The 27633-nt window shown below is 46.8% G+C and overlaps 1 protein-coding gene across 2 annotated transcripts in view; it reads right to left on the bottom strand.

Annotated features, from left to right (window-relative positions):
* Positions 1-27633, bottom strand: part of Tmem108 (transmembrane protein 108) — a 365991-nt gene that overhangs the window by 9084 nt on the left and 329274 nt on the right. Inside the window, exons 4-5 of one of the 2 annotated variants that reach the window (XM_008848780.3) lie at positions 13209-13304; positions 4476-5906 (exon numbers count right to left, since the gene is read on the bottom strand). In XM_008848780.3, the coding sequence (XP_008847002.2) occupies positions 4476-5906; positions 13209-13304 (1527 nt within the window). The remainder of the gene's footprint in view (positions 1-4475; positions 5907-13208; positions 13305-27633) is intronic. The other variant, XM_029553905.1, reaches the window with a different exon arrangement.

Genomic DNA, 27633 nt, shown 5'->3' with positions numbered 1-27633 from the left:
GTTTGACCTGCACAGAGGTTGAGAGGTTCAGTAACTTACCCAGGTCTTGCAACTCGCTGCCTGGCCTGTTGGAGCATGCTATGCAAATCCTAAGAAGATGAGTAGCAGCCAGTCCTCCTCACTCATGCCATTTCTTGAGCACCATCCACAGTATACCCTGGTATAAGACCTGTGCGTGGTCTCTAATTGCCGTGAGTTTTTCAGGAGGGAACGACAAGCATGAAAACCCCCCACCTCGGAGCTCCTGCTGCGTGGACTGTGGTGTGTGCACAGCCCTTTGTTGCTCCTTCCGATTCGGCACCATGCCTGTGTTGAGGCCACGCTGCCCAGGTGTCCCCACCATGACTATGGCAGAGGTAGCTGAGGATGCTTATTCCCTTGGGACATGGGGTCCCTCTATGGCTCAAGGATGCCCACTGGCCTGGCAGGAACTTTTAAAGAGCATTCTGCAGTCCGAGCCTCTCCTATGTCCTAGTTATAAGGCTTGTAAGCCTTGAGAAACTAAGGGGGCTTAGTGTTTGGCTCCCCAGAAGCTCAGCAGGGGGTGTGACATTGAAGCCCAGAGACAGGCTCTTCCAGTGTGACATCGTTATGGCTAGGGTGACAAGCCCTAGACAAGCCTGCCTTGCTGTAGGCATCTCCTCACCTCCTCCTATCGGTCCACAAATTCCAAGGAGACATAAGTCCCAGCCTCACTTCCTTCTGGGCTCAAGTCATTTCTACTGTTTTCATGGCAAGAGTCATTCTAATCCAGGTTATCTTATATGTTAATTACAAAGTCATTTAGGTCTTTTAAGAATGCATATAATAATATATGTACATATATATATATATATATATGCACATGCCCATATGCACATGTGTATATAGTCACAGCTAACATTTACTGAATAATGAACACAGTCAAGGATCATGGGTAGGTACTATGGATGTTGTCCTTTGGAATATTGCGCTACATTCCCAAGTTTAGAAGAAGCCCTGTTCTGGGGCAAGGTGCACATAGGCCCTCAAGTATCCAAGGTCAGGGAGCTGTGCTTCAGTCCATCTTTGTACAGGATGGTTGAGAGAAAACACTGTCAGCAGAGCCTGTTACGTGTGAGACAGGGAAGGGAGCTCAGCAGAGCCTCTAACTTGTTCTGTGAAAGCCCAGAGCTCCCACTGGTAGGTGAGGACCAATGTCAAGCCAGAGGCTGCTGGCAGGAGGTGGTGGGTTCTGTGTATCCTGATGGTGGCAGCAGAGACCAGCTCAACAGCCACATGACTCCTGGCCCTTGCCTAAGCCTGGGTCCAATCAATTTCAGTTCTCAGCACATCTGAAACCAAGCTAGCTCAGAGTGTCTGGCAGAGCTCAGGAGACAAAACACTTCTGGGCTTTGTACATAGACTGGAAGGTCTTGCGATATAGAAGGCAAGTGAGCCACTGACCCCTCCTCCTCATGCAGGCTTAGCATTCTACCAGAAGGGAATCATATCCCCCCCCCACTAACAAGCAACCCTGGGGAGGAGAAGGCAGAGCCAGGGCCCATACTGCTCTGTACAACCCTGCCTTCCTGTAGGCATCTCTCCACTTCCTCTCCACCAGAGGGGATGGCATCTATATTTGCACTTTGCTACCAGCCTGACTGCCTGGAATATCTTACCATTTGGTAAAGGATGGGGTCGCCTGTGAGGTCTGTCAGAGTAGCTTTGGGGCACATAGAAACACCAGGGCAGGTTGAAACATGGGTCTTCAGGTCTGGAGTGGAGCAGGGCTATGGAACCAGCTCAAACAGATGAAGATTTTCGTGGACACAGCCTAGGGTTCCGAATGTTCCCTTCCCTTTCCTACCTGCCGTCAAAGATGACGGCCCACAGGAGGTATGGTCATGAGTAAGGACACAATGCTGATGCAAAGGTAACCAAGACCCTGGCAAGAGTTGGGAGCCACCTGTGTAAATGGCAGAAAGGCCAAGGAGGTGGGCTCTGCTTGTCTCTATGGGGCAATGAGAGTCCATTAGGAACAAAATTCAGATTTTCCTTTAGAAAGTATTATGTCCTAGCCCCCAGCACCTGAAGCCTCTTCTCATAGCTCTGACGTGTCCTCCTGGTGCGGTTCTGGGCTGTGTCCTTGCTCCCGTATCGGCTGACATTGGCACCCTTTGTTTAAGCAAGGATACTGATTTTATGGGCAATTTTATAGGCTTTCCAGCTTTGCAGCAAGATTAGAACTAATTTCAAGCACACCTTTCAGAAGGGCTGGGGGAGGGGGAGGAGCAGGAGACTCTAGGATAGAAACACCCTGTGGGTGTGGCTTGTGGGGGGTTGCACACTAGTTCTACCCCGAAGCTCAGGCAAACAGGGACAGCTGGGTAAATACAGGGAGCTGAGAACGAGGAGGCTGCCGTGTCACACAGCTCCGATTCCCTAGGGACTGGCATGGTGCCATGGCACACAGAGACACTTGGGAGCACACAGAGACACTTGGGAGATATCACACCGGATCAGTTAGATTCTGCAATATTAGGTCTGGGAAACTTGGGGGATGTCACCTCAACTTGGCGACTTATTCCTCACTTGTAGGATGTTGGAGATACCCTAGCCACCTTGACAGTGTGTGCTTGTTCATGTTTTTATTTATTTTCTCTGGTGAGTGCAGGGAGGGGATGATAAAACATAACGGGACCTCACACTGTAAACTAGAACATCTGAAACGCATGGAAGGAATGGAAGATTGGGAAGGGGTCTCTCAATGGGTCACCTCTCACATATGACTGCTATGAATAATTTACTGGTCAATAGTGCTACATTTTCTTAATCTTATCCCTCTGTTTTAGAAGTGGGTGATCATGGCTTAAAACATACATGTGTTCCCATGAGAGACAGTAAAGCTGTATTAATTGAGAAGGAAGCTCTGTAAATATTTTTACTTTTTTTGAATTGTCTTTGAGCAGAAGTTGGCCACCCAGCCCCAACATAGAAGGTTATCAGCAAGCTGGGAGAAGTGACTTCTGGGAAAAGTCAGGATGAAGTGGTAAGTGGAAAGCTGGCCCTGTTAAGCTGACTTATGGCCTGAGGGAAGGCTGTCTTCAACAGTCTCCCTGTGGGAAGCCCTGAGGGCTACATTTCTCTTAGAATCAAGGTGACCCAAAGCCTTTTCAGTAAACAAGGCTGATGCCAGGACAGGCTGTGTGACTGTGGCAAAAGTGTCCCCCACTGTCCCCATGGCATGGCTGGGCATGCATGGAATGCTGTGCTCCTGGGGGACCAGGGATAAACGGGTGGCCCATTCAGAGGAGGCAAATGTGGGTAGGTCTGGGCAATACAGTTAGTTCTAATGGACACCTGAAGGGTCAGGGATGAGGAACGCGGAATGAGAACACTGCTCCTGAGAACGATTCTAGTGCCTCTGGGTGAAATGACAAGAAGGCAGACTTCAGGCTCCCAAGAGAGCTGGGCGAACCTGAAGGCTCAGAGGACAATGGGCTGGCCAGGGAATGAGGAGCAGCATGGGGCAACATCTGTAAGAGGGTTCAGGGGATGGTTGAATGGTAACCATTTGGGGTCGGGTAGGGCTGAGTCCAGTGTGAGGTTACAGAGAAAACTCTGAGAATGGAGGAAGACACGAAGACATAAAGGAGCCCTTAAGGTTCTGAGAGGTCACAACAAATTCTTGGCGGGAACATCAGGGAGAACACCTCACCGGGGCGGAGGGAGGAGGGGGTTACAGGTTACTGCAAGGAGGTGCTGGAGGTCTTAAGATAGAGAAATATCATGATGAGGTCCACAGTGCATGGAGCTCAGATCACCTATGAACATTAAAGCAGGCTGGGTGGTGTGGGGGTGGGAAGGAGCTAAAATTCACATAACTCCCAAGCCTTAATATAGCCTGTGTTTGAAGAACTGTGTTTTGGCCAATGGAACTCCCCAGCATGGGTAAACTTAATGTCCTCTTCTTTCTCAGGGGGAGGGAGGTGGTACAGAGGTAGAACGGGAGGAGTGAAGAGGCGTGAAGGGAGAGGGAGGGGAGGTGGCAGAGGACAGGGACGACTTCGCTACTTTGGAGGACTTTGGAGATTGAATCTCCAAGGTCAACTGTCACCCATGGTGTCTTGGGACCATGTTTCTTGAGGGACTGGCAGGCCAGTGGTTGAGGCAGGGTGGTGTCTGATAGAGCACCAGGTGGGAAGAGAGATGCTTTGAGTTAAGCAACCCAGCTTGCCTCTCTCCAATGCCTGGATCCTGGGTTAGCTACATCTCCTCACGTTTGATGTTTGTTTCTGCAATATGCAGGGCTAGATCAGAGCACCTGTGAGGTCTTCCAAGCTCCTGGGAATTGTGGCTTTATGGTCTGTGGATATTCAAGCCACACCCAGAACCAGGGACAGGGATGGTCCATGGTTCTTGCCCTTCTGCTGGACTCCAGGATTTTTGCAGTCCACTTAGTAGGGCTGCCCAACTCTGGGCAAGGGAATTTGGGGGATGAGCAGGGTACTTACAGCAAGAAGAGATGGGCACACTGATGGCTAAGATGACCCAGGCAATATCCATCTTGCTCAGGCATATGGTGGCTCTGTGCTGGGGTTTGTCCCCTTCAGCCACATGGGAGATGTTTCCTGCTGTTCCAGGCTTCCAGGTCCCAGCAGGTACCAGGCGATTAAGGAAGTTTCCTGTGGCTGTAGACACCACTGTAGAAAGAGGTCTGGGCACCCTGTCGGTTGTTGTAGGGGAGGCCTCCGTCTCCTCCATTGCAGGGGAAGCCTTAGCCTCCTCTTCAGCTAGAGAAACAGTGCTTTCTGAGACCCCAGGGGGCTGGGTTGGGGCCTGTGGTGTTGCTGATGCTCCCTGAGGGATCCCCTGGGAAGGGGTTGAGACACTGGCATCAAAGGCAGCCTGGGTAGGCCCTGGGGCAGCCGTGAAGATCCCAGAGCTGACAGACAGAGGTCTGTCAGTGTCAGAAGTGACAGCAAGCCAAGAGTCACTGTGACTGGAGCTGTCCTGCATGTCACTGTGGGGCCGCTGAGAAGGCACTGGGGCAGGCTGTGAACCGGCAGGGGCACCTGAGGCTGCTGTGGTGTCCGGCTCCCCTCCTGGGCTGGTGAAGGTGGGACCAGCCCCCTGGACGGCTCTGATAAGGTCTGGCTTGTCCTTTGCAGGTACCAGGGGGATGGTGGTGGGCACCCACGAGGTACTTGTGGGTGGTGTGGTTGCATCCACTGTCTGGGGGTGTGGTGAAGAGGAGTAGCCCCAGAGTGGGGTCTTGGGGGTAAGAGCAGAGGGGTCTTGCTCCACAGACCCTGTAAAATTACCCTTGTAGATCTGGAAGATTTTTCCCAGGGGACGCTTCTGTCCCAGATGTGTAGAGCTTTGATTTCGTCCCCGTTGGCCTTCCTTCCTTGCCGAGTGGCTGCCAGGTACAGGTGGGACAGGACGAGATGGACCACCAGCACCCTTCCGAGAAGTGCCTGGAGGCCTGGGGGGCCTGCGCATGGTGGCCCTCGGGGGCATTGTGGGGCGGCTGGTGGCTCCTGCTGGCTTTGTTGACAGGATGGTGGGGGTAGCATCCCCTGGGGGGAGGCCCTCTGAGTGGGTGGATGTGGTTGCCATGGCAGCTGGAGGGGACCTTGTGGGCAGAGGGCTTCCGGGATGGGGGATGGTGGCTGTCACCAGAACAGTGGACATGGTGTCTGTAGGAGGGTGCCCTTCTGGATGGGGTGGTGTCGTTGCCATGGGAGCTGCTGCCTGTGAGGTGGGTCCATCAGGATGAGGGCTCAGCATCACCAAGGAAGACAGTCTGGTAGAGCTGTGGGGCGCTGTCACCATGGTGCCCGGGGGACTGACTGAGGGGAGGGTCTGGAGAGGTTCCCTGGGAGATGGTTCCTGGACAGCGAGTACTAGTGCTTTGGTCAGTGCCAAGGTCAGGAGGAAGCCTGGAAAGGGAGAGAGGAGAGAGGTGAGGAACAAGAGTGTCACACACAGCCAAGCTGTCCTCACCCAGGACCTGGGAAAGCTCTGGGGATGCAGGGGGGATATCGAGAGCATTCCTGAGCCCCTGAGTCCACACTGGCACCCCAGTATTCTGAGACACAGAGCTATATGTGAAGTTGGTGTAAGTCTATGAGAAGGGTGTTACCAGCGACCCATCAGGAAGAGAAAACAGCACTACATTACCAGGAGTCAGTCAAATTGGCTAATTCCATTCTTTTCTAAATTTCCCAGAGTGCCATAAGCCCTCCACCTCAGTGCAGCTTCTCAGAATGGGAGTAGAAGCCTGGGACACTTGCTTGCTTCCAAATCTTTGTGATCTGCAGTCAGGGAGTGATCAAGGCCAGTCTGACCACAAGACCTGTGAACCACTCAGACGTGATGAGGAAGGCATGTGTGTGGGGAGTTAACTCTTGTTCCTTTTTCTGAACAAGACCAAGGTACACCTGTCAAATCTGTGCTCGTTCAGATCTCCTAGCCCCACATCTATCCTCCCTGGCACCCCAGAGCATACAAAATAAACGGGGCTGCCTCTGGACCCCAGGGGGGCTTTCACAGACCTACTGACAACCCTAAAGTAAGGAAGAGGTCCTGTGTCATAGGGCAGTGATGGTCAGAAGAGGGCAAGGGTCTAGAGAAGAGCAGCCAAACCTAGCTCCCACAGCACTGTAGTAGAGTCTGGGACAGAGGATGCTGCAGAAATACCATGGTACTGGGGGTCTGTTACCAACTGCTTTTCCCGTGGCACTCCTCACGTGGCTATACCAGGGAGAACAGTGCTGCTCGGTCTTTTTGAGTAGGAAGGGTCCTTCTACACAACAACAAAAAGGACTTTGCATAATAATGTGTGTATTTTATTGCTGAGAAAATGCAACAGCATAAAAACCTATAAATTTGAAAGCATTTCTAAATATATATATATATATGTGTATGTGTGTGTGTGTGTGTGTGTGTGTGTGAGTGTGTGTGTGTATGTAAATGAGTTTACTGGACTTACTTAATAGTATCTTAGGTAAGGCCTTACTTACAAGAGCATGGTGACTTTTGGGCAGCTATTTTATTTCTGAGAAAATGCAACAGCATAAAAACCTATATATATGAGAGCATTTCTATATATATATATATATATGTGTATGTGTGTGTGTGTGTGTGTGTGTGTGTGAGTGTGTGTGTGTATGTAACTGTAGCAGCATGTGCCCATACTTGATACCCCACATGAACAGGACACATAGGACTGAGATCAGAGAGGGCAAGCCTGGCTGTTACAGCACATGGGTCAGAGAGAGCTGGTCTCTGCTGCTGATGGGTGGTGGGACCCTCTTCTAGGGCCTAATTCTGACTTCTTAACTCCCCGTGTACGTATACACCCTTCTATATCATTCTTGGACTCCCTTTCAGTCATAGCTAGACCCCAAGAAGTGGGCAGACATCTCTGCCAACTCACTCAGAGCCTTTTTTGACTTTACCACACTCCAGCAGGACAAGTGGCCACCTGGCTAGAATTCTCACACACATTCTGGAATGGGCAGCAAAGCTGCTGGAAGTGGGAAGGAGGGTCCTGCCTGTGACTCCCAGGAGTCTGTATGGAAGGTAAGACTCTGCCTATTACTCTCAGCATCTGGTAGGGATGGTGAGCCTTGGTGATTTTTGAGGATGCAGTGAAGAAGGAACTCTAGTGTGCCTATAACTCAAAGCTCAGGAAGTGTGTGGTGGTCTTAGAAAAACCTTTGGATCCAACATTCACTTTCTAAGTCTGCTGGAGAGGCTGAAGAACCTGCCCTTGAATAGAGGCAATAGCACCTACCATCTCTGGGACCAAAGACTTGCCCTAAGCAACCCAGTTTTTCTATGCCTTCATTCACAAGCCAGCTCCCACACACAGTGCATTCTGCTCATTCAAGCCAATCCTACAATCATGCCTGCTCCCAGTTTCACAACCACTTGACAGGGTGGGAAATGAAAGTCTGGGAAGACAAGGGAACATGTGTGAAGTCACATAGTCACAGAAGCATGTGGAACCAGGGCTGTCTCTTAAGCATATGCTTCTCCTGGTCAGTTGCCACTAGCGATGCTGGGGGAAGCAGAGGCCTATCAGTCACACCCACAACAGAAGTAATATGCTGCTTTGCTCTGATCTATTCAGGGTTATTCCAGCCCTGTTACCCCATACCTTGCATCTCAGCATTGCAGGGACAGTCATTGGTGGTGGCAATCTCCAGTGCTCAATGAACATTATGTGGCAAGTCCCTGATGGTCTTACGCGTGCCTTGGTTCACTATGAGTATTGTTAAGAGCTGAACTATGTTCCCTTCAAGTTCTTATTCTCAAGCCCCAACCCCTAGAATCTCAGAACTGTATTTGGAGAGAGGCCTTCAAAGAGATGATTCAAGTGAACAAAGGCCACAGGATATGCCTTAACCCAGTCTCACTGGTATCCTTCTAAAAAGAGATAAGGACACCAGGGTGACATAAAGGGCTTGTGTGCATAGAAGGACCCTTTTATAAGGGCAGAACAGCAAGATAGTAGCCATCTACTGTGGAGGGAGAGGGGCTAACTCCTGGTACCATCGGAATCCAACCCTGGTACCACTTTGATATTGGACTTCTAGACTGGAGAAGCTTTGAGGAACTAATTTGTCTATCACTGAGTGCTATTTTGTTACAGCAGCCCAGCAAACTAGAACAAGCATTTCGTATTAAAGACCTTCTGAAAAAGGAGAGATGAGACAAGGCCATGTGAACAAGTTAGTCTGCACTAATCTAGACTGGTGCAATGGGGAAAACTAATCTGAAGGCAGGTGTGACTGATAGGTAGTACCTCAGTCTTCCTGGGGGGCATCTCACTTCATGGGCTTGAAGGAGCACTCCTCTAGACTCCCAACCCTACCATCCAAGAGCTACTTCTTGGGTGTTTATCCTACCATGCCTCCTGACTGTCACAGGGCAGTGTCAGGCAAACCTTAGGCTCAAGGGCTAGCAGGTTACACCTATGTCTGACTGGTGGCTTCTGTGAGAGTTGGAGTTAAAAATCAAGGCCCCAGAGGATTGCTGAGCCAGAGTACCGGATATGTCTGGTACAGTCAGAGCACAGAGGCCAAGGGCACTGCAGTTTTCCAGCGTCAAGAACAGCACAGAGCTCTAGAAGAGACACCAAATGACCTTAGGGACAGGCCCACAGTAGGAAGGAGAGCCACTTGGCCTCCAGGAGAGTGTCGCAGCCCTCTAGAACACAGGGTTATGCTGCTCGGTGTTTAAGATACTCGGAGAAAGAAATTGGATCGTCCCAGCCAGAGCCCTTGGCTGGTGTCCTTGTGGCATGCAGGCTGGACTGTCCTTGCTGTTGTTGCTACTTTTTCAGTTTCCAGACTCCCCAGAAGTTTTCTGTCTCCCTAAGAGGGAGGTAAAATTACTTCTCTGTCACTTATTGCTACTTCAGAGTTAATTTTTGCTGCTATGAATGGATACTGCCATCCTAGGTACCATGGGGTTTTACATGGAGGAGTATATTTGGTTAATATAATGAGGGGTCCTAGAGTTCACCTTAAACCAACGTCTTCATTGTACAGAGGGATGAGACTCTGATGTGACTTGTTCAAGAACACCTACCTGGTTGGGCAGTGTGGTGTAGCTATTTCCTTTGAATTAAAACATTCCCTCCTAGAGGGAAGAGGAGGCTCATAAGACTCAGGAAGGTCATGAAGCTTATAACCTTCCCAAGGTTATATAAGTGACACATGATTGCCAGAGAAGACTTCACTTGAGCTGCCTTCAAGTTTCAGGGAGCTTTAAGGATGTAGCACTCTTGAGATACCACCCATGCTGAGGTGGGGCTTTGAGTACCCATGCTCCCAAAAGTAACCTCAGAAAACTCATCAGTTCACTAAGCTAGACTTGGGAGGAATCATTTCTTTGGTGTGTCATTGGTGTCCCGTCTGAGGTGAATAGACATTTGTTCATGTCTCCCCAGGAAAAGTCACACAACGAGGAGACAGCCTGGATCACAGTCATTATTTTAGAATAAAATTTTCATTTGTATTATAAAATAGCAATGGTGTTGAATTGTCCAACAACTCCTTCAATCTACTGTCACCTTGACTATGTAAATGAGACAAGAGCTTACACCTTTCCTCCTTAACACAAAAGGTTAACAAATGAATGTGATGTGTACTGTCACAATAAATGTGCAAGGCCTTCAACCAGGGGCTCCCCTAACATATGTAAATTTTCATTCAAGGCCCTTTGTGCTGGTTTACACAGCCCCCTCCTCACAATCTGGGTGACTGCCTCTTTGCATATCATTTGCAAAGATTTGCATAATGGACTCTGGTAACTCTAATTCCAAATATATAAGAGAGACTAAAACTAAAATCTAGCTTGACTTGCTTAAAATGTGGAGCCAATTTTAAAAACATGTCAGAATAAAGACAAGTACGGGGTTGGGATGGGAACCCATAGATTGATGGGTGCTGGATACTGCAGGAAAGCCTCCTTCCTCCCCAGAATTCCCAAGCACGTGTCACCATTTCGAGGGGAGGAGAAGCCTTCCTTCTTCCTATGTTTGGTTGGCTGCCCATTGTTCATACTGTGTATGGCATTTGCATCTGGTACAGACGAGGGAACTGGTAAAGAGAAAAGTGGCTACTACTACATAATGCATTTAACATTTCCTAAGTACCACATGCTGCTTGAAGGGCAAGCCTGTGCTGATGGGCGGTATCCTTCAAAGGACAACTTCCTTAGAGCAGCCAGGCAGGGTAGGTGCTCTTATTAGCTTCCTGTTAAAATTGAGGGAAAGAAGCCAGGGAGGTAGAGCAACCTGTCTGTGCTCACATAGCTGAGGATCCGGTCCTTGGTCACACGGCTGAGTAACCTGTCCACGGTCACATGGCTGAGGATCCTGTCTACGGTCACACGGCTGAGGATCCTGTCCATGGTCACACGGCTGAAGATCCTGTCCACGGTCACACGGCTGAGGATCCTGTCCACGGTCACATGGCTGAGGATCCTGTCTACGGTCACATGGCTGAAGATCCTGTCCACGGTCACACAGCTGAGGATCCTGTCCACGGTTACAAGGCTGAGGATCCGGTCCAGACTGGTCACATGGCTGAGGAACCTGTCTATGGTCACACAGCTGAGGATCCTGTCCACGGTCACATGGCTGAGGATCCTGTCCACGGTCACATGGCTGAGGATCCTGTCCATGGTCACATGGCTGAGGATCCTGTCCACAATCACACAGCTGAGGAATGGTGAGCTGGGATTTTGCAAAGTTTGGACTGTGTCGACATTTTTTTTTTTTTTAATCTTTATGAGACAGGGTCTCCCTGTAGCCTCAGCTGTCCTGGAACTCACTATGTAGACCAGGCTGGCTTTGAACTCACAGAGATCCGCCTGCTTCTGCTTCCTGAGTGCTGGGATTAAAGGCGTGCACCACGTCCGGCTCCCGCTCCGTGTTGACATTTTCAACTTTGACTTGCCATACTTTTTCTTTTCTGGAAGTGCTGGGGATGGAACCTGGAGTTGTCTGCATGCTAGGCAAACTTTCCCGCTGAGCTGCACCCCGCCCCTCCTCTTCTGCTTCACCTTCTTTCTATTCTGCCCTCCACTCTCAAGCTCTGCACAGCCAAAAGCAATGATTTACAGTCTTTGAAACTGATTTTCTAGGTTGTGTTCTCTCTTATTTGATTTCTTCAATTTCTACTCTTGAGTCTTATATGGCATATTTAATGTTTTTAACAATTTCATTGATGAACAACCAATTTTTCAGGCAAGTAGGGGAACTTGTAGTAGTATCATAAAAGGGTTGGGGACTCCTACTTTTAATCTCAGCACTTCCCCAGTTTGAATGCCTTTCCCAATTTGAATGTGCACCTTTGGGAGAAGGAACATTACATATTCAAAAGTTCTTATATACACACAGTATTTATTATATTGATAATTCATATATATATAATTCTATTTACTTTCTTTGTAATTATAAATATGTTTTTGAGACAGGGTCTGCCTGTAGCCTCAACTGGCTGGAACTCACTATGTAGACCAGGTTGGCTTCGATTGCACAGAGATCTGTCTGCCTCTGCCTCCTGAGTGCTGAGATTAAAGGCATGCTCCACTACCCCAAGCTAAATATCTTCTTTTTGATTTACTTATTTTTTAATTCTGTGTATGACTGTTTTGCCTGTGTGTATGTAAGTGCACCCATGTATGCAATGCCTGTGGAGGCCAGAAGTGGGTGTGGGATTCCCTAGAACTGGAATTATTGATGGCTGTTAGCTACCCTGTGGATGCTGGGAACTGAACCCAGGTCTTCTGCAATAGCAGACAGTGCTCTTAACTGCTGAGTCATCTCTCAAGCCCTGTAACATTTTTGAGAAAGTGGGTTCTTTATAAAACAATGAGCAGGACCCCCTTTTACCTCCTTCTCCTGCCCTTGTCCCATGGGATGGCACAGCAAGGGTTCCCTCCTGGATGCCAGCCCTTGACCCTGGACTTGCCAGACTATAGAACTCACAGTAAACTGTAAATCACCCAGCTTGTTCTGTTGGGACAGCACACAGTAGATGAGGAGCCTTATTTACTCTCTGCATTTGACACTTCTGTAACACTACAAAACACTACAGCACGTCTGGTCCCAGATTATTCTGACATGGGCAATAATACATATCTTTGCTCAGAAATGTGCTTCCTAATTTCAAAGTTATCATCTTCTAGCTGGTAAGGATGTCAGGACTCTTGGTATTTAACCCCTTCATCTTAGAGATGAGAAGGCAGAGGCCCAAAAAAGCAAAATGACTTAGTTAACCACTCAGCTACATAGGGTTAGATCAGGAGAGTGACTCAGGCCAACTCATTGCCTGGGCAGTCTTACTGATGCTCGCTCTCATTTGAGTGCTCTTTTCACACACACTTTGCCTCCAGAACTTTAGCGTGCTCTGCTCTTTAAGCTCCAAAGATTCCTTTCATTTTAAAGACCACATATAAACTCCTAGCTCCTTTGAGCATGGTTTTACATAGAAATAAATCTGTATCATTGACCATGTTAGAGGACCAGGTCACTGTTCTGAAAGGGCAACACACGCCTGTGACTTTGACTAAGGAGTTTGTAATGCAGTCTTTGCTGCTTCCTTCTTTCCAGGTAGCCACACTCCACACATTCCCTCCCAACAAGTGCTGGGAGATGCATCCAATCACAGGGCTGAAGGGCAGAAGCTCTGCTCTGTATTCAGAGCTCACGGGACCATCACCTGGCGGGTTCCAGAAATGTCCGGAGATCACAGGTTCAACAGCTGGACTGATGAGGTCCATGACTCCACTGGGAATTGTTTCCCAGAGCACTGTCTCTAGAACACATGCAAGCAAGAAAACCACATGAGTCAGGCCTATGTGCCCCAGTGGCCTTTGGCTAATGTGAATTCATCTCATGCTGTGGCTCTGGGAGGCTGACAGATGACAGCTTTCTAGCCAAAACATGTACACTCACGTGTGAGCATGCATGCACATATTGGTGCTCATAGTTACATGTTCTTTCTCTCCTGTGTTCTCTATCTCCCGCTGTCTCCTCTATCTGTCTCTGTCTCTCTGTCTCTCTGTCTCTCTGTCTCTCTCTCTCTCTCTCTCTCTCTCACACACACACACACACAGACAGACAGACACACACAGAACACAGCCCCTTTTCTGGGAGCAAGAAACAGACAAGTATGACAAATTTGTAGGTCATGTCCCCCTATCATCTCCAACCTGTCATATGGTTAACTCATCTGTCTAAGGTTAAAAGGGTGCCACAGAGCAGCTCCAGGATAAAAGCCCAGGCCTCTTTGATCTGAGATGCTCAAGAAATCCTGGAGACTGAGAGCTTTTTTTCAAATTCAGGAAAAAGTACTGCATGTGCAGAGGAAAGCTTGATGAAGACAATTATCATTATTAATAATAAGTATTGTTGCTGATGACCACAATTTAAAACCCCTTTTCTAGCTGGGCGTAGTGGTGCACGCCTTTAATCCCAGCACTCGGGAGGCAGAGGCAGGTGGATCTCTGTGAGTTCAAGGCCAGCCTGGTCTACATAGTGAGTTCTGGGACAGCTGGGGCTAAAAAAAGACCAACCCCACCCCCCAAAAAAAAGACCTTCCCAAATGCAGCAACACACAGGCAACTGTGCTGGGTTGCCTTTCCTCTTCAATTTTTGCTTCTTTGCCTTAGTTATTTTGATTCAATCTAGACAAGCATTTTTCTACCTAGAGTCTTCTTGGAAGGCTTCCTGAACCTTGAAGACTTTGTTAGGAACCTCTCCTGGGTGCTTGTAATCTCTGAGCTCACCCCTCTGGATGGAAATGGTCAAGGTTTGGTCTACCTCAGGTCTGTGCTCTATCTAAACTACCAGGTCTAATGCCAGGTTCGATGTCATATTCCCAATATCTAATCTAGCACCTGAGCTACAACAACTATTTCCTGTATTTTCTACAAATGACCATAGCAGCACATTCAAACCTGCTTCAGAGTGACCGTGGCACTCCCACTGAGGGGTGAGGTCTGTGTTCCTATGCCTGGATATGGCGGACCTGTGACTGTGGATGCAATTACTGAGGCTAGGCATAAAGCATATAGCCTTTTCCTGTGTTCTTGGGGTTCTTACTTTTAGAGGCCAACAAGCATGCTGTCTGGAAACTGGAGCAGCACAAGGAAGGGCTCATGACAGAGGGAAATGAGGCAGTTCCAGTGACCTTCCAGATGTTGGTCACATGGGTGAGGCAAGATGGAAGTGGGTAGCATAGCCCCTCAGGCCACCTAGCTGAGTCTGAGGCAGAAACAAATGATCCTCTCCCCAGACTTCAAAGTTTGAAGTGATTTGCTAGAAGCAGTAGCGACTACAATACTATCCATGTGGAGGGAAACCGAAGCTTTATCAGCCAGGCAGTGAGGGTTCTGGATTTCAATGTTAGGGGAGCTCAACAGTCCGACTTGGCTGTGGCTTCCCTTACCTGTCTTCCTGCCAGACTCAGGGAAAGGGAAATATGTTGATTCTGGCTTCTTCTACAGCACCATGATTTCTGTTAGACACAGGTTCCCCCCAAGGAAGAAAGGAACAAGTGAATACTAGCACTGCCACATAGTTCCTGTTACATGGAGGATGGGTTAAAGCTGTGGGCATCTGGTGCCTGCACACTGAAGGCACCTGTTTTAGAGGGAATAAAATCAGCTGGGAGGGAACATTTCCTCACATAGTGAAGAAGTCTCTCAAATGCTCCCCAGACAAAGTGAGAGTTGGAATTAGATGGATGAAAAGGTCAAGGCAGAGTCTAATAAAATAACAGGATCATCAATATTCAGGGACCATCTCACTGACATCGGAGTAAAGAACACAGGTGTTTCAGCCCTGGCTGCCTCAGACTCTGCCTAGCTAACAGGAAGGGGTTGTTAAGACTGCTGGAGAGGATGGGGTTGGTCAGCTTGGGGCAGGGAGGAGGAAAGCTGTCAAGGGGCACCAAATTTCAGTTACACAGGAGGAATAAGTTCTAGGGAATCTATTGTATACATCCTGTAACTATAGCAAATGATACTGCATTGCATATTTCAAAATAACTGAAAGAGAGGATTAAAATCCTGGGTGTGATGTGCATGCCTTTAATACTAACACTTGGGAGGCTGAGGCAGGAAGTTTGTGAGTTCCAAGCTTGTCCAAACCATACAGGGAACCTCTCAAAAAAAAAAGAGATGATTTTAGATGGTCTTACCATAGGAAATTATAAGTATTTGAGGTGATGTATATATTAATCAACCTGATTTCGTCATTCCATAACGCATGTATTCAAACGTTACACTACACTTGTTCCAACAAATCTATTATTGTCAGTCGAAATGAAATAAAACTTTGAAGAAAATGCTCTCTGCTTTATAGTACAAAGCTTGGCAGTACAGGTCACTGTCAGCCAGGTGACCAGAGTCAATATCAGCTATATTAGAGTCATGCTGACAGTCTGTACATTTGATATGAAAATGGTCCCTTACTTTGTGGCTTGCTCCCTTAAGCCTCTAACCCCAGGATGATCATAAGAACACACGATAAAACTCCCAAGTTGAGGAACAGTTTACAAACACCTGACTAGTGCTCCTCAAAACTGTCAGGGTTGGCAAGATGGCTCAGAGGATAAAAGCACTTGTCACAAAAGTCTGGTGACGGTGAGTTTGATCCCCAGAACCCACATAAAGGTAGAAGGAGAGAATCAACTCTGCTAACCTGTATTCTGACCTCCACTATTGGCACCTGTGTGCCCCCATCATGTGTGTGTGTGCCTGTACACACACACACACACACACACACACACACACACACACACTTCTCAGGGTAATCAGAAAACAAGGGAGGTCTGTGGAGTTTTAAATGGAAACAAAGGGGGCTGGAGAGATGCTCAGCAGTTAAGAGCACAGGCTGCCCTTCCAGAAGATTAGGTTTAAATTTCCAGCACCCACGTGGTGGCTAACTGTCTGTAACTCCAGTTCCAGGGATTCCTCCATAGGCTCATGTCTTTGAATACTTGTCCCCATACAGTGACACTACCTTGTAAGGGTGTGGAATCTTTAGGAGGCGGAGGCTCCCTGGAGGAAGTGTGTCACTGGGGGCAGAACTTCAGGCTTTATAACTCAGCCTTCCTTCCTGTCTGCTCTGTTTCCTGCCTGCAGATACAATGTGACCAGCTGCCTTACACTCTTGCCTGCCATGATGGATTGTATCCCTCAAACCATGAGCCAAAATAAACCTTTCTTTAAATGCTTTTATGAGGGACTTTGTCAAAGCAACAAGAACAGTAACTGATACAATTACCAGATCAAACAGGCCTCCACATCTGTTTACAGGGGTTTGGATTATGTAGAGACCAGTCTCAGTTTTGGTTTCTTGGCTCAAAGTTTATGCTTTCAGAAGGTTTTGATGAGCACAGTACAAAGTAGGATAAAGAAAAAGACTTTCTATGGGGTTGGGGGACTGCTAATAGCAGCCTATAAGAAGCAAGGGACAGTCCTGTCCAAAATGAGGCAGGAAGAAACAGAGAAAACTAAATGAATGTAAACAGGGAAAGAAGCTCCCGCTCTGGGATCTAGCTTGTATTATGTGCTGGCTGAGAGTCAAGAAACTTCAACTCAACTGATAAAATCAGAATTACCTACAGAGATAGTGTCTGCTTTTCTAAAGATATCTCAAATAAGTATGTTAAAAACAACAAACCATGCTTACTTAGGGCTATATGTTTGAGCTTAATGGTATTAACACTCTTTCTCATCCTTAAATCTAAATAATGTACTTCATAAAGTCATTTCACAATATCTTTTAAAAAATATTTTATTTATTGTTTTTATTTTATGTGTATGAGTGTATTGCTTGCATGTAGGTAGGTGCACTTGTGTCGTGCAATGCCTGTGGAGGTCAGAAGACGGTGTCAGATTCCCTTGGTATGGGAGTTATGGACAGTTGTTAGCTGCCATGTGGGTGCTGGGTGCTCTTTATCATGGAGTCATCTCTCCAGCCCCCACTTTACAGTATCTTTTAAAATAAGAAGGAAAATAAGGAAACTGATGTGATGGTTTCGATGGAAGTGTCCCCTGTAGACCCCAAGTATCTGGACACTTTAGGAGGTGTGGCCATGCTGGAGGAACCACGTCATTGGGGGCGGGCTTTGAGAGGTCGCAAGCCAGTTTCCCACTGCCAGCTTCTCTCTCTGCTTCCTGTACCTGCTTGAAGATGTGAGTGCTCAGTTTTCTGCTCTGGCTCTCTCCTGCTGCCTCCTGCCATGTCTGCCTTGCCATGATGGACTCATCCCTTCGGAATCATAGGCCCAATAACTTCTTCCTTCTATAAGTGACCTTGGTCATATGGTTTATCATAGCAATAGGAAAGTAACTAATGCAACTGACACGTATATTTTCTACTTAATTTATCTGTGTGTGTGAATATGGGTGTGCATGCCATGGTGCACATGTGACGGTTATGGGATAACCCCTGGTCCTTGCCTTTCACCTTGTTTGAAACTGTCTCTTTGTTTTTGTAGTACACATGCCCTCACTGTGCAAGCCAGGTTAGCTGGCTCGAGAGCTTCTGGGGCTCTCCTGTCTCTGACTCCTATGCTCCAGTAGGAGCGCCGGGATCACAGATGCTTGAGCTATGTCTAGCTTTTATATGGGTTCAGGGGTTTCATCTCAGGTCCTCATGCTTGTATAACAAGTGCGTTTACCTACTGAGCCATCTCCCCAGTCCCATTTTCTACTTAATTTTAAAATTCTACTTAATTAAAAAAATTTGCTTAGTTTAAAAATCTTGTTGCAGGGCTGGAGAGATGGCTTGTGGTTAAGAGCACTGACTGTTCTTGCAGAGGGCCCGGGTTCAATTCCCAGCACCCACATGGCGGTTGACAACCATCCATAATGTCAGTTCCAAGGGATCCGAAGCCCTCTTCTGACCTTGGTGAGCATTGCATAACATGGGTACACTTACATACATGCAGGCAATACACTCAGACACATTAAAAAATAATAATAAAAAATCTTGTTGTAAATGATATCCTTTGAGCAATATACCTTAAAAAGCTACAATGCTTGCAAATGTAGCCATGGAAAGGACACCCAAGCATGACTCTCTCTGGAGAAGCCCATACCCATGTTGTCCTTCACCTGTGCAGCTCTCTGAATCAGTGTTTAGATCTACAGTGTGCCCCATCCCTTGTCTCTGCTGAATAAAATTGCTAACTTTGCTGCACCCTGTCTTGTTCTGAAATTCTTTTCTGTGGCATAACCAAAGATCTGGCCTTCTATTAGTGGCAATGGTGGCTGCTTGTCATTGCTGACACAAACACCTGCTGTCACAGTCAGCACACAGCTTCCCTCAGAGCCTGCAACCACACCCTGAAGTGTGGTCCAATGGGCTCCTCAGTGACTCCCAAGGGCTTCTTTTTAGTTTTTGCCAATTTCATATAATATATTTTGATCCTATTTAGATGCCCATCCCATATCTGTATCCTCCTTACTAACTCCCCACCAAATTTCTCTATCCTCTCTCTAATACATCTATCCATCCCCATATAAAGGTCTATAGAATCAAGTTTGTGTCCCTAAATTGTCTTCAGTGTGGGTTCATCCACTGGAGCCTGATTAACCTCCTGAGAGGCTCACCCTTAAAGGAGACAGAATCTCCCTTTCTAGCAGTCATCGGGTACCAGTAGTTCCTCAGCTAGTGTTGGGGTGCCTTACCCACTTCCCCCTGTCTATGCTGGGATTTTTGTCTGGCTTGAGCTTACATGGGACTTGTGCATGCTGTCACCATTGCTGTGAGTTCATATGAGTAACTGCCCAGCTGTCTGGAAAACTGTTTCCTTGTGGTCATCTACCTCCTCTGGCTCTTACAGTCTTTCTTCCCCCTCTTCTACAATGATCCCTGAGGATAGGTAGTCTGCACCCTCTTATTCTCTGCATATTGGCCAGTTGTCCCAAGGACTTCTTGAAGTCCTGGGACTGCACCTGACCTGAGCCACCAACACCTGCTTACCTTCAGATTCGATTCTCCAAAACCAGGAGTAGAAGAAAACACAAAGCCCTGGTCTGGTCAAGTCTGAAAATCCCTTCGTTAAGGTGAGCATTCTCATGGGGGGTTGGGGGTGCTGGCAATGTGTAACATCCTCTCTCAGCTGCCCCCTCCTTCCTCCTCCTCCTTATGCTCCACTCCTCCCTGTCCTGCTCCCTGCTCCTTGGTAACGGCGTGTTTAAGAGAGGGGAGAGGGGGATGACAGCTGGCAGGGGCAGTGGCTACATCCGGAGGGAAGAAGGGAAACTGGTCCCAGGAGGGCAGAGTGTTTATTTCCTTTGGCAGATGGCCAGCTCACCAGCCTTGGCTGTTTCTCCTGGAGTGCTGCTTGTTAAGCTCACTTGGTTCCCTGTCAGGCTGGCTGTAAGGCTGTCTGGCCCTGCCCTCCTCACTTGTGTAAGGTTCACTGTCTGCTCCAGTTTGCCTGGAACAAAGCAGCTTGGCCAGCTGTGCATCCTTGTGAAATCACATAATTTCCCACTTCCAGGCAGGAAGGTTTAATTTCTGTTTTGGGCGTGAGTTGGACTTCACAACTGACTTCTGAAACTCAGCTCCAGGCTGTGTACACGGGAACTGCAGCATCCCTCTCTTTCCTCCCTTTTCTACTCTCCCTTCCCCTTCCCTCTCTATGACCAACACTAATGCTACCACTAATGCTGAATTTTGATTTCTGAAGCACCTCCTGTGTGCCAGGCACCATGTTAAGCATTTTTACTATTTCACCTTAGTCTTTACAAAATTGTAAGGAAAGAGTCTTACTGTCTTCTGTAAGAACAGAGGAGGGCCAACTTTTTTCCTTTTACATATTCCTTGCTGGGATATAAATCTGTGGATTTTGGTACCTGAAAGATTCAAGGTGGACTTGGAGGACACTTTCTGGTGGCAGAGACAAGAACACCACACACAGAATGAGGAGAGCGTTGGAAATAGTACAGAGAGAAATTCAGGATGCAGGGCTACAATGAATAGATTTTACGTGTTGTCAAGGATCCCATGAATTCTAGAGGAACCCAGGAAGGCTTCCTGGGAGAAGAGACACTTGAGACCTTTTTTCTCCCTCCATCACTGGCTCATTTCTTCATTCACACATTCAACAAACTTATGTTTCCAGGGTAAACTTACTCTGACCTCAGAAGTGGGTAGCACCCTACCACCTCATTCCCTGCCATGGGCAATAAAATGCAGACTGGTGGGGAAATTTCTGGCAGATTCTAGAAAATGTAAGTTTGTACACATGTGTGAAATATAGTATGCTACATTCAGAGCAGGAATACCCGTTTTTGAGCATCTAACATATTTTCAAGTGTTCTCCTGAAAACTCATTTAGTACTCACAAAACCCGAGGTTCTGAGAGTTAAAGATTTGTTCAGAGTCATAGACCCAGAAATTGAGCCAAAGATGCACACGCCTATACACCTGGGTTGTAAACAGATAGTTCTAGTCCTCTCCACTTTCTCCCTCTCTTTTCAGTTGTGGATTCTGACTCTGTAGTGTAATGCTTAATTATTCTGCTCCCAGTGAGCTCCCCACCTGATCAAAGGGCTCTTAGATCAGCAGGCCCTGGAGATGACAAGTGGACAACTCTGCAGACTCAGAATCTCCAGGGCTGTCCCATTCCTGTCTGGTTTGCTAAGTATAAGTTCAGAATCTCTGTGTGAATTGAATCCAAGCTGAAACTTATTCCTTGAGAGGCTCTGGTCCCAGTCTGGGGCTGGCCGTTGTCTCTTGAAGACACATCCTCTTTGGTAGTAGGAAGGTGGCTGACCCCATTTCCTATGTATGAGATGGGGGAAGTGGTTCCTTGCCTCTGACATTTCATTAACTGATCCTTCCTTACCCCGCCCCCTACTACTCCCCAAAATCTATGAGCTCAAGGCACACAGGTAAATGTGCTCTACTCCCAATGTGGTCCAGATTTCTTCTCAATACAGAAACAGTGTCTGGATCCACAGACACAGGAATAGGATACTTTAAAATAAAGGATTTTTTGAGACAAGGTCTTAAGTAGCCCAGGATGGCTTCAAACTATGTAGCCAAAGATGACCTTGAGTTTCCTGATCCTCTTGCCTCCACATCCCAACTTCTGGGATTATAGACATTTATTCATGTCTGGTTTATGCAGTGCTAGGGATGGAATCCAGGGCTTTGTGCATGCTAGGGAGGTATTCTATCAACTGATTTATATCTTCAGCCCAGATTCCTATAAGTTCTGTTCTTCAAGGGTCAGTAGAATGCTTAGCCACAAATGAGACATCTATAGTAACTCCTCCTTCAAGGCTAAAGGACCATCTTGGAAGAGGGAGTGGAAAGATTGTAAGAGCCTGAAGTTGGGAAGGGCTGGAGTGAAACAGTGTTTTCTGGACATGACAGGACCAAAGCCCAAGTGAACTTGAAGCAGCTGTGGCTACCTACACTTGATCTGCACACACAAGATCAAGCCAGTCAACATTCCAGCACAGGGAGGGGAGGGGCTCAGGAGCTCCCAATCCTAGCTGAGGAGCTACCGACAGTTGATGGCTTCTTGGAGAGGGAGAGTCAGTACTTTTTAAGGGTGTGGTTCCCTTGTAGGTTGACCATGCTCCAGTGGATGGCCCCACACCTATGAGTATATGTGCAGTACAAACAAACTGGACACCATGGGTTATTTAAAAAAAAAAAAAAAAGGAGGACATGATGTTGGGAAGGGGTGAGGGATTGGGTGGTGTTGGTGGTGGTGGGGTGATCCAGGAGGAGTTAGGGGTAATAGAGGGTATTTTGAATATGATCAAAATACATTGTAAGAAATTCCAAAAGAATTAATAAAAATATTTTATTCTGCCTGGCATGGTGGTACACACCTTTAATCCCAGCACTTGGGAGGCAGAAGCAGGCAGATCTCTGTGAGTTCAAGACCAGCCTGGTCTACATAGTGAGTTCCAGGCCAACTGGATTACAGGGAGACCCTGCCTCAAAAAGACCAAAAAAAGAAATTTTTCTATTCTTCACTGTTCTTCTTTCCTGGGGAGGTATGAGGAGAAACAAACAATAGAGTCAGAACGAGGTAAAGATCCACTCACTAGCATTATGACTGCATCCATCCCCTAGAGATGCTACTGTCTTGGGATGCTATCAGGCTCTTTCACTTGACAAAATTTTGTTTTCTCTTTGGTTCTAAGCTGGTATTGGCAATTCTGTGGATTCCACCATCCAGATTCCTTCCCCAACTGCCAGCCCCAAGGTGCTCATTCTATAGCTGTTATGAGGGTTTCCAGCAGATGGCACACAGTTGTGTTTTTTCAGGAACTTCCCTCAGCTGGAGAGAGCTGCCTTGCTGCAAATCACTCCCTTCCTCACCCTAATCCAGTGATTGTGTGAACTGGTCCCCTTGCCTCCATGTGGAGGAATTCTGAAGGGCCACTCCAGCTCCAGGGTTCCCTATGGAGACACTTGAGGCCTTGTGTGATTGCATGCTAGCCTAACTTTCCTCCACTCAGTCTTGCTTCTGTTTCTCTCACAAAGGTGTTGATTTTGGAAGCACTTTCAAAAAACATCCTGTATGGCAATTACCAATTCCTAGTCCTAGTCCCAAGAACTGGCCTGTGGTAGATGCTGTCTAATCCAATTCTGAGGTTTCTTCTTCCTTCCCCAACTTATTCACTGTGTTTCTTCCATCTCAATACTCCTTTCAAGCTTGACCACCTCCAAAGAGCCTTCTTCGATGTAGCCAGTCTAATACATAATATGCAAGACCTTTATCCTTCCCATTGTCTGTTTCTGCATGTCATTCCTCCATCTCAATACTTTCCATCTCAATACTCCTTTCAAGCTTGACCACCTCCAAAGAGCCTTCTTCGATGTAGCCAGTCTAATACATAATATGCAAGACCTTTATCCTTCCCATTGTCTGTTTCTGCATGTCATTCCTCTATGCTGGAAGTCCCTTAGGAATGGATCATCTTGAATTTAATTAGAAAATACCCCCTCTCACCCAATCATGTCTTGGTGGTTGAGCAAGTGTCATGGCCCCACCATCCTCTCTCACTTATTTACCATTTGTCACGTTTGCTGGCTATCTTGTCTGAATTAAGAATTGTCTGCTGTGGAAAGACATAAAGGAACAACGTTCCTTCCCTGTCCTATAGGGACTGGTGGTTAAGCTTGACAATCTACAGTGATGGTGACGTGGCTCACCCTGACCACATCGGCTAGTTTAAATCTCTCTTCTGCTTCTCAGTTATTGAAGCTCTTTGTACCTTAGCTTTCTCACCCGTAAGGTGAGACTAATAACGGTTCCCATACTGTAAGATTATTGTGAGGATTTGAGAGTCAGTATATAAGGAGTTGATAACACTGCCTGGTACATGGTGTTACCAAAGCCTGCAATGTCCAATATGGTAGCCAGTAGCTGAATGTGGTGACTAAGCATTCACAGTGCAGTTATATGCTGCAAGAATATATTCTTCCCCAATTCTACAGACTTCAAGTATGAAAATAAAAGTAAAATATCCCCTTATATTTTGAATTAGTCACATATTGAGATGGTAACATTTTGGGCATACTGGTCTATAGTAAATAAAAAAAGTTATTAAGATGAATCTTCCTTATTAGTATATATTTGATTTTAAATTATATTTGTGGCTTGTATTATATTTCTATCGGCCAGTGCTGTGCTGATCGAAGGCTTTGTTTTAAAAGAAGGAAAAGCAGAATATAATAAATGCCATCACAGAGGTTCATGTTCTGTCACAAACACTATTCTAAGCGTGTCCACCAGCAACATCAGCAGCAACTGCAGACTTGTTAGAAACAGAGACTCCTGGGTTCTGGCAGTTCTAGATGGACTGAATCAGAGACTTGGGAAAAAAGACTCAGCAATCTCCAGGTGGTTTTGATCTGACAAAAATTTAGAGGTCCCACCCTTAGGGGGTTCAGAGGAACTAGTGTCCAGTTCTAATAAAGACCACGTGGTGGTCTGCGGTTGTGGCAGAAAAGAGGTAGGGTAGAGAGTCACACAGCAGTGGTCTAGGCAATCCGAAAGTCTGACACAGAACAGGCAGGTGCCATCCAAAAAATCTCTGTCCCACTCAGCTTGGCTCTTTCGGGTGTTGCTTTTTCTGGAAACCATGGCCCCTGGCTGGCTGGCTCCCGTGGTCGGTGCCCCCTTTTAATCTAAACAGCCAAGAGCAAATGGAGTCTGACCCAGTTGCCCTTGGTATAATTAGTTTGCATCTATAAAGTATGACCTCAAAAGATGTGCTTGTTATTCCTGGCTCTGTGTTCACCATCAGCAAGATGTGTGGCAGTCAGGCAGCCAAGGGCCAGAAACTTGAGAGAAGCTACAGGAGCCAGGAGGCAATCCTTTATGGGTGGGCTCCTGATGGATCTACTTCCTGAGGACGTCATTTATCAGGGGAGGCCTCAGGGTGGTTGTGGGTATCCTTTGCCATCAGGGGAAGATGTGATACTCATGCCGTGATTTTGTACTTTGATTTATGGTCTTGTTTTCTTCTGGGCTCTTACCAAATGAAAGCATTTCAACTGGTAAAGTCCAAATTGTGCCCTTGGCCTTCAGTGGAGTCACACAGAGGGACATGAGTCCAGAGAAACCCATGCGTTGAGGGTGGATATTACCACTGTGAATTAAAGGACTCGGTAAACCTGATACTTGTTAAGAGTGCCAAAAACATATCAGAAACAAGACAGCCCCTTTATGGTGCTGGAAAAGCTGTATAATCACATGCAGATGAAGAAAATTAGACACCTGTTTCTTACTCTGTACACAAATCAATTAAAATGGGTCAAAGACTTAAGTGTAAAACCTGAAATGTTGAAACTGCAAGAGGAAAACACAGAGGAAACACTTCTAAGATACAGGCATAGGCCATGAATTTCTGAAGAGGACTTCAATAGTTCAGAAAATAACACCAAGAATTGACAAACGGGATTGCGTCAAATTACTAAGTTTCTATACAGCAGAAATGCACTGGTTATGTCCCTCATTGCTGTGACAAAACACCTGACAAAAGCACCTCAATGGAGGAAGGATTTTTTTTTTTTGGCTCTTAGTTTGAGGGGAGATAGTCCACCATGGTGAGGTAGGTGTGGCAGCAAGAGAGGTTGTAGCTGTGGTGGCAGGGACGTGGGGTGGCTGGTTACATTGCATCGGTTAGTCAGGGAGCAGGGAGACAAGGCCGGTCCTCCACTTGTTTTCTCCTTTTTACTCATTCTGGGATCCCAATCCATGGAATGGTGCCACCAACATTTAGGGTGGGTCATCCCTCCTCAGTTAAACCTCTGGAAACATCCTCACAGACCTTCCCAGAGGTCTGTCTCCTAGGTGACTCTAAATCCTGTCATGTTGATAATGAGGATTTACCACCAAAAGAATAAGTTACCAGAGTAAAAAGATAGCTTCTAGAATGGGGGGAATCTGTACCAGCTGTACATACGACAAGAAATAAATATCCAGAATGCATAAAGTAAAAACGAATCGAACACCTGGAGAACAAGTAATCTAATCAATAAATGGACAAATGAACAGAATAATCAATTCTTGATAGATGTACAATTGGCCAATAAGTAGTGAAAAAATGTTCAACATTTTTAACCATCAGGGAATGTAAGTCAAAATACATTAAGGTACAATTAATATTATGCTAACAACTTGTATGTGTGTGTGTGTGTGTGTGTGTGTGTGTGTACACGTGCTACATTGATATTCCACTTCACTTTAGTAAGAAAGACCATCAACAAGAAAACAAAAAGCAACATTCTGGTGGGGAAGAGGTGGGAAACTCAGACTCTGTTGGTGAGCGGAAATCAGCATGGAGGTTCCTCAAAGCTCTAAAAGGACAACTACCATATGATCTAGCCACACCACTCCTGGATATACATGCAAAACCTTGGAAGTCAGCATACCATGGAGACATCTGCATGTCCTTGTTCATCACGGCACTACTCATGGCTGAGGGATGAAATCAGCCTAGGTAGTCACTGATGAATGGAAGGTTAAGCAAAATAGGGCACACATACACACACAACAGCATAATTACTTAACCACAAAAAATGGATGCAGGTTGTTTTCAGGTAAATGGGAGGAACTGGAGATCATCATACTAAGCAAAATAAGTCAGATTCAGAAAGGCAAGTTTCATGTGTTTTCTCTCACTGTAGAATCTCACCCACCTGGGGCTCAGGGACCATCTCAGAAGAGGGGGCGGAAAGGTTGTAAGAGCCAGGGATAAGGTGCATGACCATATGGAAACAGAGTCCTACTAGCTACTGGAACCCTGCTCATATGATTCTATGGCAATGGTGTCAGCATGCACAAGTCCCATGCAAACTCAGGCAGTCAAAAACCCAGCATAGAACTGGGGAAATGAACAGAAGACTGTCGGGAGCTGGAGAAACAACATTCATTACCAAAAAATATAATATGGCTCTACAAACAGTTGACTTAAGCAGGACATTCTGCCTGCACTAGTAACCTTGAGAAAGAATTTATGGCAAGGTTATCTTTCTCTTCCCCTTGCAAACAGTTCTCAGAAAAGATAAGTCATGCAGTAATCTCTTGGAACACCTGGTGGTCAGTCACGTTGCTGAATTGCTCAGTTCCCCCACCCCATACCCATAAGAATGCTGTAACCTTTGACCAACTTCTTCAACCCCTTCTAAATACAAACTGTATATAAGGAAAGCTTGCAATACAATAAAGCGACCCTTGACAAGTGGACTTGCTTGGGCTCCGTCTACTCTTTCTCACCCATTTTTCCTTTCAGGGAGTGGTCCCCCTTGAGCTTTACCTGTACAGGGTCCCCGCAGGCGGGGGCAAGTGGCGCCTAAACGTGGGGCTCGAGGTACGGACCCTCGCCAGACAGACGGTTGAAGACAGACCCGGGTACGCGTTTGAGGACGGCCTCCGACAAAGTGAAAGTAACTGCGCCGGATCGCCGCCTCGTTTGATCTGCACTCTCACTGCTCATGAGGAGCTGCTGATCTGAGGTAAGTGGTCTCTGTCTCAAAAAATGGGCCAGCAACTGTCTAAGGAGGCTATTTTTATTAGGGACTTGAAGGCCTCCCTCAGAGAAAGAGGAGTCCGAGTTAAGAAAAAAGATCTTGTAAATTTTTTC

The sequence above is a fragment of the Nannospalax galili genome, unplaced genomic scaffold, assembly GCF_000622305.1.
Source record: "Nannospalax galili isolate Female #2095 unplaced genomic scaffold, S.galili_v1.0 scaffold584, whole genome shotgun sequence".
Lineage (NCBI taxonomy): Eukaryota > Metazoa > Chordata > Mammalia > Rodentia > Spalacidae > Nannospalax > Nannospalax galili.
Note: the sequence above shows the minus strand (reverse complement) of the source record. Positions and strands in the feature narration are given on the sequence as shown.